The sequence below is a fragment of the Protopterus annectens genome, chromosome 8.part0 (assembly GCF_019279795.1).
Source record: "Protopterus annectens isolate FY-2018-M chromosome 8.part0, PAN1.0, whole genome shotgun sequence".
Classification (NCBI taxonomy): domain Eukaryota; kingdom Metazoa; phylum Chordata; order Ceratodontiformes; family Protopteridae; genus Protopterus; species Protopterus annectens.
The window spans coordinates 755,203,344-755,218,968 of NC_056741.1; the positions used below are offsets into that span (position 1 = coordinate 755,203,344).

General features: G+C 41.5%; 1 protein-coding gene across 2 annotated transcripts in view; it reads left to right on the forward strand.

The window, feature by feature from the left end:
• RUSC1 (RUN and SH3 domain containing 1) overlaps positions 1-15,625 on the forward strand; it is a 539,195-nt gene that overhangs the window by 418,048 nt on the left and 105,522 nt on the right. For both annotated transcript variants that reach the window (XM_044080219.1, XM_044080220.1), the window contains one exon: positions 4,830-6,132. In XM_044080219.1, the coding sequence (XP_043936154.1) occupies positions 4,830-6,132 (1,303 nt within the window). The remainder of the gene's footprint in view (positions 1-4,829; positions 6,133-15,625) is intronic.

The window sequence follows — 15,625 nt, forward strand, 5'->3', positions numbered from 1 at the left end:
TCTCACAAGTCACATTACTGGTACCCAGCAGGTTAAAGTACAAGACAAAATGTATGCACAAGTCTACTTCAGTATGTAGCCTGTCTCCAAGAGCCTAAAGGGAACATGCACTGTTGTCCTGGGTGCCAAAAAATAAGTCTCTCAAGTCACATTACTGGTACCCAGCAGGTTAAAGTAAAAGACAAAATGTATGCACAAGTCTATTTCAATATGTAACCTGTCTCCAAGAGCCTAAAGAGAGCATGCACTGTTGTCCTGGGTTACAAGATTTCAGCATTCTCGCCCAGATTAGACTATACACAAGCCACTTTTAGAGCTTAGTCTTTTGACCTAGCAACACAGTCATCATCTTCATCATTCTCTATGTGAACCACAGTGTCTTCCAGGTCCCCTTACACCTGGTAACTTCCTTTCATTCAAGTTGTTATTTCTAGACACACTCGCACAAACACACAATTCCCAATGAAGCCTGGCAGGATTCTCTAATTTCCCACAAATTTCTTCTTCACATGGCAGTATTACCACTACTTTGGAATAAATGGCCAAGAACCTCCAGGTACCTACTGCTCTTATATTAAGCCAAATATGAAATTGTACACCTTTGATATTTTCACTGGTAGCAGCCCCAAACAATCTACCTAAATGGAGACAGGAGCTGCAACTTGTTAACAATTGGTAAGTGAGTTCCAGGACTGGCCTTAGAAATTGTTGGGTCCAGTTTGGACCATTTGGATGGGGCCTCTGATCTGAAGCCTCTATAAAATGTATGTTGTCACTGTGTTCTAAATGCAAAGTAATATCTTTATTTATTAACTAATAATATTTAATCAAAATGTGAAACACGGAAATAAAATATCAACACACCTTAGAAAGTTAAGTATTCTAAACACACCATGGCACTGTTGCAGACAATCCTAAGCAGACTGTGCTACTCTAAAGTACGGTAATTTTAAACATGAAACTTAAAATCTTCTGACTCATCACACTCCCCATATCTCAGCTTTCATGTCCAATGTCCTTTGATTCCAGAAAGTACAGACTGAATGAGAGAATGGGAAATGGGCTTAATAGTTGTGAGGAGACTGGGGGGGAGGGAAGAAATGATCATGAATGCTTTGTAAATTCCATTATACATTCCCATCTTATAACACTCCTTTCTTCTTTCTTGGGATTGCAATCACTTCCTTCACCTGCTCTGAATTGTAGAAGCCCATTGCCAAGTTAATTCACAAACACTGTTACAGTCAGTAAATTTCCACAAGACCACATAAAACTGTTGAATTACCTCAGAATGCTTAATAATAATGACAGTCATCATCATCATTATCATGCCGCGGTGGTACTGCAGTAGCGTTGTTACCTCACAGCAAAAGGTTCTCCCGTTCAATTCTCGGCTGGACTTGGGTGTGCCTTCTGTGTGGAGTCTGCATGTCCTCCTCGCGGTTGGGTAGCATTTGAAAGACATGCATGCATAAATGGGTGTGCCTTCATTGAAGGTTGGGTGTCGAGCTGGCACCTCGGCATTTCGTAAAAATCTACTGCCAATCATTAGCGGACCGGAGTTCCGCTGTGGCGACCCCTTACCGGGAAAAGCCGAAAGACCAACAACAACAACTGCGTCATCATTATTATCATCTTTGTCATCATTACATCAGGACTTTCCTTGAAAATAACTTTTACATGCAGGCATAATTTAGAGTAGTGATTAAGCAGCATATTTTGGCAGGAAGGAGGAAATGAGAATGTCTTAAGGAAACCCATGTGCATATAGGGAGAAAATGCAAAGCCCATACAATTTGTTCAGCTTTCTGGAATACACTCACCCCCCCAAAAAAAAAAACTCCTCCTCAGTCTTGTCCAACTATCTTCATTCTTAAAGTTTCATCTTGCACCCCCCCATTTTGTATGCAACACTGAAACTGTGATACCCCTGCAGTGTCTTTATGAGCCAAACTGCTTCTGTTAATACGTTTCCTCTTTTAACAAAGTGAATACATTTTCTATACACCCTTGCCTCCTTGTACTAAACACACACACAAACACCTCATGTCTCAGTCTCTGGCACTATTTTGTTTCTACCTGCATGTGCAGCGAGTAGTTCTTTACCTTGCCATGAACTGCAGCTCTCTATCTGAGATCTTGGTGATCAGGATTTACATCATATCACTGGGTCTGTTAGTGTGTACATGCACGTGTGTGTGTGTGTGTGTGTGTGTGTGTGTGTGTGTGTGTGTGTGTGTGTGTGTGTGTGTGTCTCTGTGTGTGTATGTATACTTGCTAGTCCATAATGACATTCATTAACAAACAATCATACAGAATATGTAGACAAGAGAAGCAAAAAAGATTCAGTGCTGTTGTCAATCTTCCAATTAGACCCGATATTATTAGCTTCTGTGACAATAACTGGGATGATACGCAAAACCAGATGGTTAATCCTACGTCAGTTTTGGGCTGAAAACCATATGGAGTACTCGGCAGCAACAGGTGACTACTATGAGAGCATGAACAGCTAAACTGTGAGCCATACAAGTGGTGTGATACTGTAGTACTAATACTAGACACTAGCAGCAGACAGCATGACAAGAAATGTAGTCCCCTCAATTACAAGACCTGTAGCTGCTGTGGAAGCAGGACTACAAGTAAGAAAATGCCTTGTGCTTTGCCGTAATGTCGCTCAGGAAAATCTTGTAGCTTGCATAAGGCATAATGATCTTGTCTTAGCTTACTGCAGGGTTCTACCCCTGTGGGAATGGTGCCTTATTGAGCCAGATAGGTCCAACTGGCCTAAGATTGGCCTTGATGATAGTTCTCATCTCGAACAGTAAAGAACAATAATGCATATGTAATAAGGATCAGCCACAAAAGCTTAAATGTGAACAAACTGTACTTAATAAAGCAACGGTGCAGTTGCAGGTTAGATATACAAAGGAATGGGAAAGTGCTCATGTAAAAATAAAATAGCATATGGTTCCACTGGCTGGAGTATATACAGACAAATCTGCTCTACAGATAGCTAGACCTCCTAGCTATCTCTTAGTAAGAAATGCTGGAACTGACTAATCTGAGTTAGGGAAATGCTACAAATATTCACATGCAGAGCACAGACCTTTTCCATAGAAGTTTCACTAAGTTCTTCCAAGGACAGGAAAGAGACAATACAAAACGAAATCAAATGTTATACAAGTCAGTTCCTCATGTGTGCTCTAAGGCTTCATTACATCATTTCCTCTAGAAAGAAACGTTTTCTTAGTTGTTTTCCAGTTCTGCAACCTGTGAAGGACAAAGGCGTATGTATATCAATGCCTGCTTTATTTTTCTAAGTAGAACGGCTGGCATAATGGTTAGGGTATTTACCTCAGAAACATGAGATACAGGGATTTGAGGGGAAACTGACTAAGCTTAAAATGGCCCACAAGGTCAGCTAGCCTTGTACTTACTTATGAATCTTAATTCTAGTCAGGTGCTGCTTTCAAGTGGACTGTGATTACATTCTGTTACCTGCTAGCACAGGATATGCAAGCGAACTACACTTGAAGACTTTTTTATGTCTTTACATAGCCTTTTGTATTCACCATGAGAAAAGGTCACACTTTCCAAGGCATGGAAACACACATGTTGCAGACCAGATAAGTCACTTGAGGAACTAATAAAGACAGAAAGGAAAAATACATATTTTTAAATCGATTTTCCATAGCCTGGTATTGACCTTGGGACCTCAGAATTCAGCTCATTTTTTTCTTTAGGTTGCTGTGGGCTTCATAAGAGAGATACCACTTCTGTTGAGGTAGTTTTAAAATGTATGCAAAACAATTTAACAGTTCAGTATTAGCACTTGCTTATGAGTGGCACAGTGGAAAGTGTTGTCACCTCACAGCAAGAGCTTCTCTGATTCAGTTCCCAGCTGGGGTGCCTTTAATGCAGAGTTTGCATGTCCTCCCTGTGTTTGTGTAAGTTTCCTCCAGGTGCTCCAGTTTCCTCCTCCCACTCCAAAGACATTTGGCAGTGGGTGAACTGGACACTCTAAACTTTTAATAGGTTTCAATGTAGTATGCAAGAAATACCATGGCAGGGCTAGCCACCTGGCATTGTAAACCTTAGCACTAGATGATTTTTCACTGTTGCAGTGACACCCAACCCATATGCAAAAATAGGGAAAAAGGGATTGTGGATGGATGGATTAGTTCTTGTTCAACATCAGCAGAGCATAGTTTTTCACTTGAACTGATCCTTTGTTGACCCCTCTCTCCACATGCTAATGTATTGTAAATCTCTGTACCATCTCACAAGGTAGGCTGCGAACAAACAATGAATAATAACAAGGTTTGTGGACTTGTGGTTAGTTTCTATTTATTGCATGCTGTCTGCTCTGTGAGTTATGCAATTATAGGAAAGGTGCAGAATATAGAATGTATGATTTAATACTATTACCAACAGACCCTAAATGTTTTGTTGCAGTTAAAAAAATGAAACTTAAGTTACAAAATGTGTTTCTATATTAAACTAATTCATGTTTATCACTGGTAAGTATGTTCTTACACCGGATAGCTTGATTGCTTTTTCTAAGATCAAGACAGTGTTTTACTTATGCTGGTAACTACATTTTTGTTTTTCCAAGCTGTCTTAAATATATTCCATGTGTATAGCTAAACTGCTTTGTTGTTTTAAGCTGTCTTAGATATTTGAATGTACTCTACTTTTTAGACTCAAAGCATATTCCAAATGTATGTTATTGTTTGCAACTGAAGGCCATCTTTGGGCTGTTGCTAACCAATCAGATCACTGGACTGGATTTTCTGCCTTTTTGTAACTGAGTATTTGTTATCTTTCAGACATATTGTCCATGCACTATGAACCAAAGGCCTTCCTCTCATTATCCAACACCTCACTGAAGCATTTGTTTGATGAACTACTGCTGCTTCTTCAGCCTCTGTCCATCTTGACTTTTAACCTTCATATTCTTTTTGAGCATTGCCACCATTTTGTAGAAGATGCAGAACAGTTAAACAATCATACTGTATTTAAACAAACTGAAAAGAGATTAAGTGTTCTTCATGCCAATAAAAGAAGAGAAAATACCTCCTCATCTAATCAGTATCCTAGGGGACTTACCACTGAACTTAAAACTCTAAGTCATATGCAGAGAGGTACCAACAAACCAGACTCTGAGAATATTATAGATGAATGTGCAGAAAAAAGTGAATGTTATGGCAAGCTACCAAGTCAACGAAACGTCTGTGTTGAAGAAGGTTTAGTTTGTAGTACTAGTAGATCACTGACTGAAAACAGGAAACAGTCAGTGGAACAATCCCAAAATGCAGTAGGAGAGACACTACAGCATACCTTTGAGCAGGTCGTGCAGTGGGGGGACAGACTTGCTCAAAACTTAGTGAAATTCAAAGAACAACATAATGGGCCAGCCAATGTGCCTCAGGTTCAAGTCAAGAGTGAAGAGAAAAGTAGCAGAGTTTCCAATGTAAACGAGATGGCTACTGAGAGAAAACCTGTAAATTGGTGGGAACAACTTAGTCAGACATCACGTGTTTACATCTCTCCTAGTAAAGAAGGTTCTTTTTTAGCTAAGTGGTTAAAACCAAAGACACCCGATGCAGTGCATAATTCCATATTTTCATCAAGCAAACAAAATGAATCATTCAGATCTGAACCACTTGTGATACTGAGGGTCCAGAATACGAAAGAACACACCATGGAGATTAAAAAAGATGAATCAGTGCCAGCTGAGAATAGCATTAATAACAACTATTCTGAATGTTCCGTTGCAGTGCAGAAGAAAGAACCCAAAACAAATGACACAGGAGTTTTACAAAATACAGACAAACCTTCTGATGATTCAGCAAGTGAAAACCGAGGCACTGGAGAAGGTGCTGTAAAAAGAGATGATGTTGACAATGAATGCCATTATACAAAACCTGAAAAAAATTGTAGCCCTCCCTCTGTGCAATGTGATGTAAGGAATTTAGATAACTCTTATGCATTTAACAAACTGGAAAATACAAGAACAGAAATGTTGCCTTCAATTGGGAGCACAATGTGGATGGGAAGGATATTTGGAGCAACAAGTCCTTCTAACAGAACATCACAGGATGAGCAGGGGGCCAACCAGCTCAAATCAAGGTAAAGTATGTTCTTTGGCTACTTTTCAGTTATTGATGAAACATGTAGGAGAAAGCTGACATACTGGGGTGAAAGTAAATTTATCTCCAGCTAGTATATGCCACTCAGATCAAAACTATGATATAAGCTTATTCAATGGTTTGAACTACATGCTGCATTGCGGAACACCTTCTTTCGTGAATGATAACATTATCATTTAGTGGAAACTGGATTAGTTTCCATGGGAACTCTTTTTTTTTTTTTTCTAGCTGGGAATAAAGATATGTCTGCTTCTAGTGATGGCACCATGATAGGGAATCTTTGTAGGTTGGTTGGAAGCCTTGGAGGTTAGAGTTGCCATACCCATGTATATTTATTTTATATTAAAGGATACAGATCCTTTTCTAATAGACACAGCATTTAAAATGTACATATGCTAAAGAAGACTTGTTAGGCAGTATCATGGTTTTGATTGTGGGTCTAGCAACTATAAATTTATTCTGAGGAGCTCCACTTTAAAGAGTGCTAACATATTTTTTCAACAAATGATCAGAAACTATATAGAGCCTATTTAAGTTAAAAGCAGTAAGCCTATTTGTGTCTCTTATCATTACACTGAAGAGAATCTGATGTCTTTTCCTTTGCCTCAAAACTGGGTTTATCAGATCCCAATGGATCTGAGTTCTGCACTTCAGAATAGACATTTGGCTCTAAAGCTCAGGCTACTCCCCTTCTCACAATTCCCTCAGATCTCCTTTGCCACTTTGAGAGTCAGACATGGTCACCAAGGCTCAGTGCTGAATTCCAACTTTTTGGGAAATATATGTGTTTTCTGTTCTACTTGTCAGGGTTTTTGACTACCTTTAGCCTTTGCAGTACCTTATCTTTGTATCTCTACTGCTTCTTTCATCCACATTTTCTTTACCTTTGTGTATGTGTTATAGTTGGCAACTTCCCACCATTTCTTTCCATCTTCTCCTCTTACTCCTTCATGGGTTCTTATAAATAAACAGGGTTATTGTTGTTGCTTTGAGGAGTTACATTCTTTGCTGGTATCAGTACCATTTTCACAAGAGTTTTTATTTCTGTTTGTTGGTCTGTGGTCTAGAGTGCCCAACATGTCATTAGGGTTCAACAAGTGCTTAGTCTGCAGGTATAAGAGCTTGCCTTAAGACCCATACATTAATGTGTTTACTGCTTGGGGGCAGCTCAGTTGGGGGAAACATGCAACTGCGTTCTTCCATTCTGACTGACAATCCAAATTCACTCTGAAGGGCCTTCTCCCTGTAACTGTGGGAGAACAGGATGCTTCTTTATGCGGCTCCCCTCAACCTAAGAAGCCTGAGGACAAACCTTCAGAAAAACATAGAAGGTAAATGGCTAAGGAAAAGAACACAGATAAGGATAAAGACAGAACCCATCCCAGGATGGATACAAAGCATCATACAAAATATCTTATCCTACCAGAAGTTTTATGCTGGCTCCAAACCTTTCTTGACATTCAGACCCTGATACATCTGCTTCAACTCTGGGATCAGATCAGGCTCAGAACTGGTCCACAACCATACCTGTTCTTTAGCACTGATGTTTTCCCATAGCCATCCCCTCCATGGATCCGATACTGACTCTCCCATTGGAGAGACATGGTCATCGGTCTTCATGACCACCTTTGGCAGCATCCTTTTTTAAATCTGTGCAGACATCTCCAAGCCTCATAGAAGCTGATGAGGATAGAATGAAGAAGAACTGCTCAAAGTCTCTGATTCAGCTGGGGGTTCTTACAACTTGCTCTGTTTTGGGAGTAGCGGAACAAGTTCCTGCCACTTCCCATTTGGTTTTTCCTTCTCTAATCAGATTTTCAACTCAGATGATGTTGGATCTGGTGTTCCCACATGCTTCCCCCATTGGAACCAATAGTCTGGACATCATCTACTACAACAGTGTCTTTACCTCATTCAAGTCTGATCTTTATGGGTCCCATTACAGAGATGGCAGCATCAGGGTCCATGGGTAGTGGCTGACTCTGAAACCTTTAGAGCCATCCCTGCCCTTCAGAGCCTCAGCCCTGGGCAGTTTGGTTCCTCTGTCAACCTTACACCCATGCCTGGCCATATCCTGCTGGGGTCCTTGGACGAGAGAAATTCTTCTCTTTGACCACCTTTGGCTTTGGCATGTGAGAAGATCCTCTTTGTTTCAGGATCTTTTATTCCCCTTCATGATCTGTCCTTGGGACAGCCAGCTCCAGCTAGTCTCGAGCAAGCTAAGGTTTTGAACTCCCCCTGTGATTTCAGTCCCCCCCCATAAATTCCCTCGGTAGATGTATACAGAAAACATCAATGCAAAAGGAGGCATTTGGACACCCCGCAAAAGTCCCTCATGGAAGACCCTAACCTCGACGAGGGGGAAGGGTCCCGAAGATCTCCCTTGGAATACATCTTCTTTGGAGATCTACTTGAATTGCTCAGGCAGAAGGGAGGTTGGTCCACTGACACCTTCCCAGGAGGAGTTAGTGCTCTTTGAGCCTTTTGGTTCTGGCCCATCTACATCATGGTGGTTCCCCTGTTGGCAGTTTAAGTGATCTTGTGCCCCAGTGGACTTGGAAGGAGCTGGGTATGGTGGAACCAATACCCATTAACTAGACAAAATTTTAGCCCCCCTAAGGACAGGGCACATTGGAGTAAAGGGCCCCTATGGATGCTATCATGGTGCTGGCAGCCACTAAGAAGGAACTGTCTGAGGAAAGTTTCTTTGTCTATCCCCCAAACAAAGAGTCTTTGATCTGAGAAGTGAATATACATTTCCGTGTGATTTTACTCTATGTGCACTGAACTACATGATCCACCTAAGTCATTTGCAGAGAAATTTGACTAAAGAGATCTTCAAGTCCCTATCTGGTGCCATGACCATAGATTAAAAAATAAATAAATGGAGTCACAAATGGCTACCACACAATCCATTTATAATGTATTCATGCACTTATTGTCTAGTGCTGCAAATGGCACATCAAGAGCAGCAGGTACCATTATTACCATCTGCCGTCATGCCTAGATGCACCTACACCGTCATGCCTAGATGCACCTACACCGTCATGCCTAGATGCACCTACACCGTCATGCCTAGATGCACCTACAAAACTTTGCTGAGAACTTTAAGATGTCCTTCCTGAATGCCACTATCTATAGGGACACACTTTCTGGACCAAAGTTTAAAGAAACTCTTACCAAGAATGAGCAATTAAGCAAAACTCTTGTCATCAGAATCCATTTTTCCATGAACTTGATTTGTTTGTAGATGAAATTAATGCTTATAGCAGTATAAATACTGAAGCTATAAATGTTAAATCAAAGTTCATTCCACCTTTTGTAACTGTTAATATACAGAGTTTTATCATGACATTAAATTTTGTTATTGAAAAATTATATGTGGATTTTGAAATGATAAAAGAGGTGTGTCCTATAACCTGACAAAAAATGAATGTATGGCATTTAAAGCTTGGTGTGCTGATCGAAATTTAGTAGTTAAAAGATTAGATAAAGGAAATCAGGTAGTACTATTAAACCACGTGCAATATGTTGAAATGTGTCGTGCTCATTTGAGAGATGAAAACGTGTATGAAAAATGTAGTGAAAAACAGTATGAAAAAGCTATAAGAGAATATGAAGCCTTGATTCAGAAAGGCTTGCACTTAGGATATTTTGCTAAAAATTATGTTAAAAAGTTTAGTATAGAGATTACATGTATTGCAGAATTTTATTGTCTACCCAAGACTCACAAAGGGCTAATAAATTTGAGTGGCTGACCTATAGTGTCAGCTGAGAAATATTGCTTAAAAAACATATGCATTTTGTTACATGAGTATTTAAAAACTTATTGTGTTTGCTTTACCTTCTTTTATTAAGGACATTCAAGACTTTTTATGTAAAATCAGAAAGGAAGTTTGGAATGAGAATATGTACTGGCTTTGCCTAGATGTTAAGAGCCTATATACTAACATAAGGCATAATAATGGCATTAAAGGAGTACCGCACCCACAGACTCAAAAAACATGTTTAAAACATCATGGCATGTTGTTTCATACACTTTAACAACAATCTGGGATTATTTACAGGATTTTAAATATTTTTATATGTAATTCCAGACTCTGACCACCTGGAGGCTGGCATATTGACATGGTTTGGATAAATCAGGTTGCCATCCAGTATCCCAGAAATCATTGTTTGGCTCAAAAATGTTACATCATGCAGGCCTCCATTTGCCTAAAGCTCCTGTCATTTCATAGATGTTGTATGCATACAAAGTAGCTTATTGGCCGTTTTGGGTCAATTCCTATCTCTTTCAGTTTCCCTGCTTTAAAACTCGCTTTTGCTCAGTTTTGCACCAGTATACAACTCCGCACAGCTCCTTCTGGTGTCCTGCAGAGTGATACAGGCAACAGAGAGACCCAAGAGAGACTTTTCCAGATTTAAGTTTTTTTTTTCTCTGTTTTTTTGCTCCGACTGCCTGTTCCCACCTAAAAAGTGAATTTCTAACTGATCTGTGCTTTAAAAAGTTTAAATTGCATTTGCCTTCTGCTTTTTACAGTTTTTGCACTTGTTTTATATCAATTTAAGTCATTTTTGTATTGTATAAGTGTTGTAGGCTACACACTAAAGTGTGCTAGCCTGTTTATAGCATATACAGTGCTTTCTGTGTGTTTTTCTGCTGTTTCCTGAAAAAAAAAAAATTCCTTTGCTGAACTAGATTAGTCCAGATTTCAGGTTTTGCTGAATTCCGGACTGTGGTATAGTTTCCTGTGTTGCCCATATTCTTACTTGGATAGGAGGAAGCTTCTCTGTTCACCAGTGAGAGTGGGGAGCTTTGAGCAGCCTATCTGTCCCTGGAGGAATGGTCTCAGCCCTGAAACTAGTAGCTTATTGGCTGCTCTGGGTCAATTCCTATCTCTTTCAGTTTCCCTGCTTTAGAACCCGCATTTGTGCGGTTTTGCACGATTTTGCGCATAGCGCAGCATCGGGCAGCGCCGCTTAAACTGGTTTAAACCATTCCCGGCTCCACAAAGTCTGCTCTTCACTTTTTCCCTTAGAACTGTTCTAAATCTCAAAGTAAGCACTCTATTTTCATTCTAAAGCCCTGCAGTTGCTCGTATAAGTAATCTTATAAGTAAGCACTAATAAACTAAAACACTACACCCTTATATACTATTCTGGCATGTCCAAAAGTCAGTTTCGGGTTTACTCTCCAGTCCAGCTGGTGAATCTGGGAATCTTGAGGCAATGTTACAACTGCCTTATGTACACAGACCACCCTCTCCTCCTCCCAACAAGCTCAAATATATGTGAGAGATGCAACTATATAGCCAAACTGGAGGCTGAGCTCTCTCAACCCAATACTGGCGCAGTCAGCCAGGAGGAGAAGGTAACCACACACAACACAAATCCAGTCTCACATAGACCTATCGCAACAGAAAACCAAACACATAAACACACAAAAACATACTTGGAGGCTCTAAATAAAAATCTGCCCAAGCAGCAGAGACCTCCAAAGCAGACATCCAAGCAACCGCTACCCCACAACAATAACAACGTATCATATAGTTCACAAAGTCAGTGTGCCACATAGTCACAGACCTTAAGGCTAAACAACACACCTAATACACTTGTAATAGGTGACTCTATTGTCAGACACACTGACATCCCACTCACCAGGTTGAACAAGGAGAAGGTCACTGTAAGCTGCCTGTCGGGTGCCAGGATCTGCCACATAACACAAGCACTCAGGTCACTCCAAAGCAAGTACAAATATGACTCCGTCATTGTCCATGCTGGTGTGAATGACCTGAGACTTACCTCCCTAGACTACATGAAAAGAGACATAGAGGAGCTCTCTGATCATGTAGCCCAGGCTGGTATGCCCTGACCTTGAGTAGCATCTTACCCTCACCAAGAATGATGCTACAGTATAAAGATAAAATGATCAATTTTAACAATTGGCTAAAGTATTTGTGTCATTCAAAGGGGATCCAGTGTCTGTCAGCCTGGGATGACATGCTCGACAAACCATGTTGCTTCACTAGGGACGGCTTGCACCTGTCACCCCTGGGCTTTCGAATACTGGCTAAGGCTCTTGCCACCCCCATAGTGCCTTTTTTAGGCAAGGCTCAAAAGACAAACCCACCTCCATAGACAACACAAAGAAAAAGAAACTAAGGGTAATGCTGCTCAATGCCAGAAGTCTAAACCTCAAGATGCATGCACTCGAGGCTCTCCTCAGTATGGAGAATATCGATATCTGTGCAGTAACAAAAACCTGGTTCAAGGCTCCCGAGAGCACCTCAGCACTACCAGGTTATACCTCATACCATGCTTTTCAGCCCCAAAACTCGGACTGAACCACAAAAGGAGGGGGAGTATCCATATTCATCAAAGATACCCACACATCCAGGTTAATGGCACTGCATGAAGCATCTGAGACCATCCATGTGCAACTAACAGTGGGCAAAACTGCCTTTCAGTTTGTTGCCTGCTACAGACCACCCTCCCAAACTCAGAAACCCCACTCGGCTTTCCTGAGAACACTGGAGAATATAAAGGTCTCTCCAAGCACCATTATATTGGGTGACTTCAACTACCCAAACATAGACTGGGAGCACTACTCAAGCCCCAACACCCTCGCCCAACTTTTCCTAGAATTTATAAACTCAAATGCTATGGAACAACTGGTCACCACTCCCACAAGAGGGGAAAACATATTGGACCTGATCATCACCAACATGGGGACTCTATGTTCCATACCAGAGGTATACCCCTCATTGGTAAGATCTGACCATAAATTAATCTCACTGGACATCCATATCCCATCCCCACCCCCAGCCAAGGAAACCATGGTGAAGAACTTCTCAAAAGCAAACTTCACACTTCTCAAAACTGAGGTGGAATCCTTCAAAGCCCTGGGCCAGTGGAAAATACGGCCCAAACCACAGAATCCTTTACAAATGCTTTCTATGGACACCTACAGGAATGTATGGATCGTGCTATCCCAAATAAAACCAAGACTCATTCCTCCAAAGGCAGGAGACCTGTCTGGTGGACCCCAGCCATAAATAAGCTGTACAACAGAAGGAGGAAGCTACTACATGATAGAGCAAAATCCCAAAAAGGGAAGGCATCTCTGATCAGTACTAGCAAGAAACTACGATCCCTCATAAAATCATCTAAGGCCAGCTTCGAAAGAAAAATTGCACAAGATGCTAAAGATAATCACAAGACCTTCTTTAGTTATGTCAGGAACCTGGCTGACAACTCCCAGATATGCTCTGAGTTAGTTCAAAATGACAAAAAATACACTGAACCCACAGACATTGCCAACATCCTGGCAGACAGGTTCAGTGCAAACGTCTCCCCCACTTCCCCCCAAAAGAGCAAATGTCTATCTCAACAGAGTGTAGCCTCCCTGGCATCACAGATGCACAGGTGAGAGCTGCCCTCTCCAAAGCAAAAAACACAGCATCAATGGGACCGGACGGTGTCCCGGGCTGCGTCTTACACGAACTCCAAGAAGAACTGAATCCTCACATAAAGTCACTGTTCACTTTCAGCCTTACTATAGGATATGTACCCAAGGAATGGCGTACAGCAACAGTGGTCCCACTCCACAAAGGTGGTGCCACAACGGACCCCAGAAACTATCGCCCTATAAGCCTGACTAGCCTGGTCTGCAAAGCTATGGAGCGTTTCATCATGAAACTCATAAACAAAGACATTGGGAACCTCCAAACACTGGATCTTACCCAATTCGGCTTTAAGGGCAGATCTTGCCTTTTGAACCTGGTTGACTTCTTTGAAACAGTCACCAAGGCCATAGATGAAGGGAAGGTAGTCCACACAGCCTACCTGGACCTTGCAAAAGCCTTCAACACAATACCCCACTCGGGCATCATAAATAAGCTCACCAGCTTAAATATCAACCCCTATGTCACAAGATGGGTTGCAAACTGGCTCAGGGATAGAACCCACATGGTCAGAATTGCAGGTGCCATGTCAGACTCTAAACCAGTTACAAGTGGCGTCCCACAAGGCTCAGTCCTGAGACCTCTCTTGTTCGGTATATATTTCTCTGAGGTACAGGCTAACATGGGAGGACTATGGCTGACCAAGTTCGCAGATGACTGCAAACTGGGTGTCATAATCGACTCGCCGACTGACACAAGCATCCTCCAAAAGTGTCTCACAGAGACGGATAACTGGTGCCAGAGCCATGGCCTAAAGCTAAATGCCAAAAAGTGCATAGTCATCCCCTTTGGGAAAAACAAAGTGCCCACAAATTACCACATAGGTGGTAATCCATTAAGTACAGAAGAAGTAATTAGGGATTTGGGGACCCAAGTAGATAGCAATCTCTCCTTTGACAATCACATTGCCAAAGTGGTTAGAAAGACCTTCTATATAACCCACCTTATCACGAAAGGGTTCACATCTAGATCAAGAGAGGTCATTGTGTCCCTCTACTCATCATTCATCAGGCCCATAATTGAATACAATGCCCCATTTGGGATGTACCTTACCCGACACGTTCAGCAACTGGAAAGACCCCAAAAGTACTTCACCAAGAGGATTAAGGGACTCAAACAGATGCCCTACGCAGTTAGGCTAAAGAAACTCCAGCTCTACTCAGTTGCTTACCGCCTACTCAGAGGCGATCTGTGCCTGACATATAAAGCCATGTCCAACCCAGAATTAATGGACATGCTCCACCTCAGGAAATCCAAATCCCTTAGAGCTACACACTCCAGGGACTTAAACCTCAGCACAGAAATAAATAGGACATGCTGGAGGGACAGATTCATATCCCAGAGGCTCCCCTCACTCTGGAACAAAATCCCAATCCATGTTAGGCAGAGTCCCTCAATGACCCTCTTCAAGAGAAATCTTGATGAGTGGATGAGAGATCATAGGTTTACCCCTGGGATCTCTTCTGAGTCCATACTAGGCAGAGGCACAGTAAACTAACCTCAAAAGGGCTATCTCTGTGACCTACTATACAGAGGCACAGTCAATTAATCTAAAAGAGTGGCGAAAGCCAAACACACTCTGGCTAGGCTTATAAATGCCCTAGGGCAGATAGCCTAGTATCAATCTATGAACCTGTAAGTACTGAGTAAAATAGAACAGTGTAAGTAACATTCCCTGCTGCTGGATGACTACTTAAATCAGAAACAGTGCAAATGCCACAGAACACACTCAAAGTGCTGTTTACTGCTGCCTTTTTTCTAATTTAGTTTAAATGGCACTAATTTGTGAGACAATGAATTCCAGTCCATTTACTTCTCCCCTCCCCATAACACTTAGCTTCCCTGGCTGTCAAAGTCCTGAGGGTAATTTGACCTGGTAATTCCATTGATTGGCAGATCTCAGCAGGGTGCTTGACTCATGTAATTTAATCTTTGCTCTAGCATTTCCTTTGTTAGAGGGGACATTTTTTGCTGCACTATAGCCATGGCCTTACTTGACTGCAATCACAT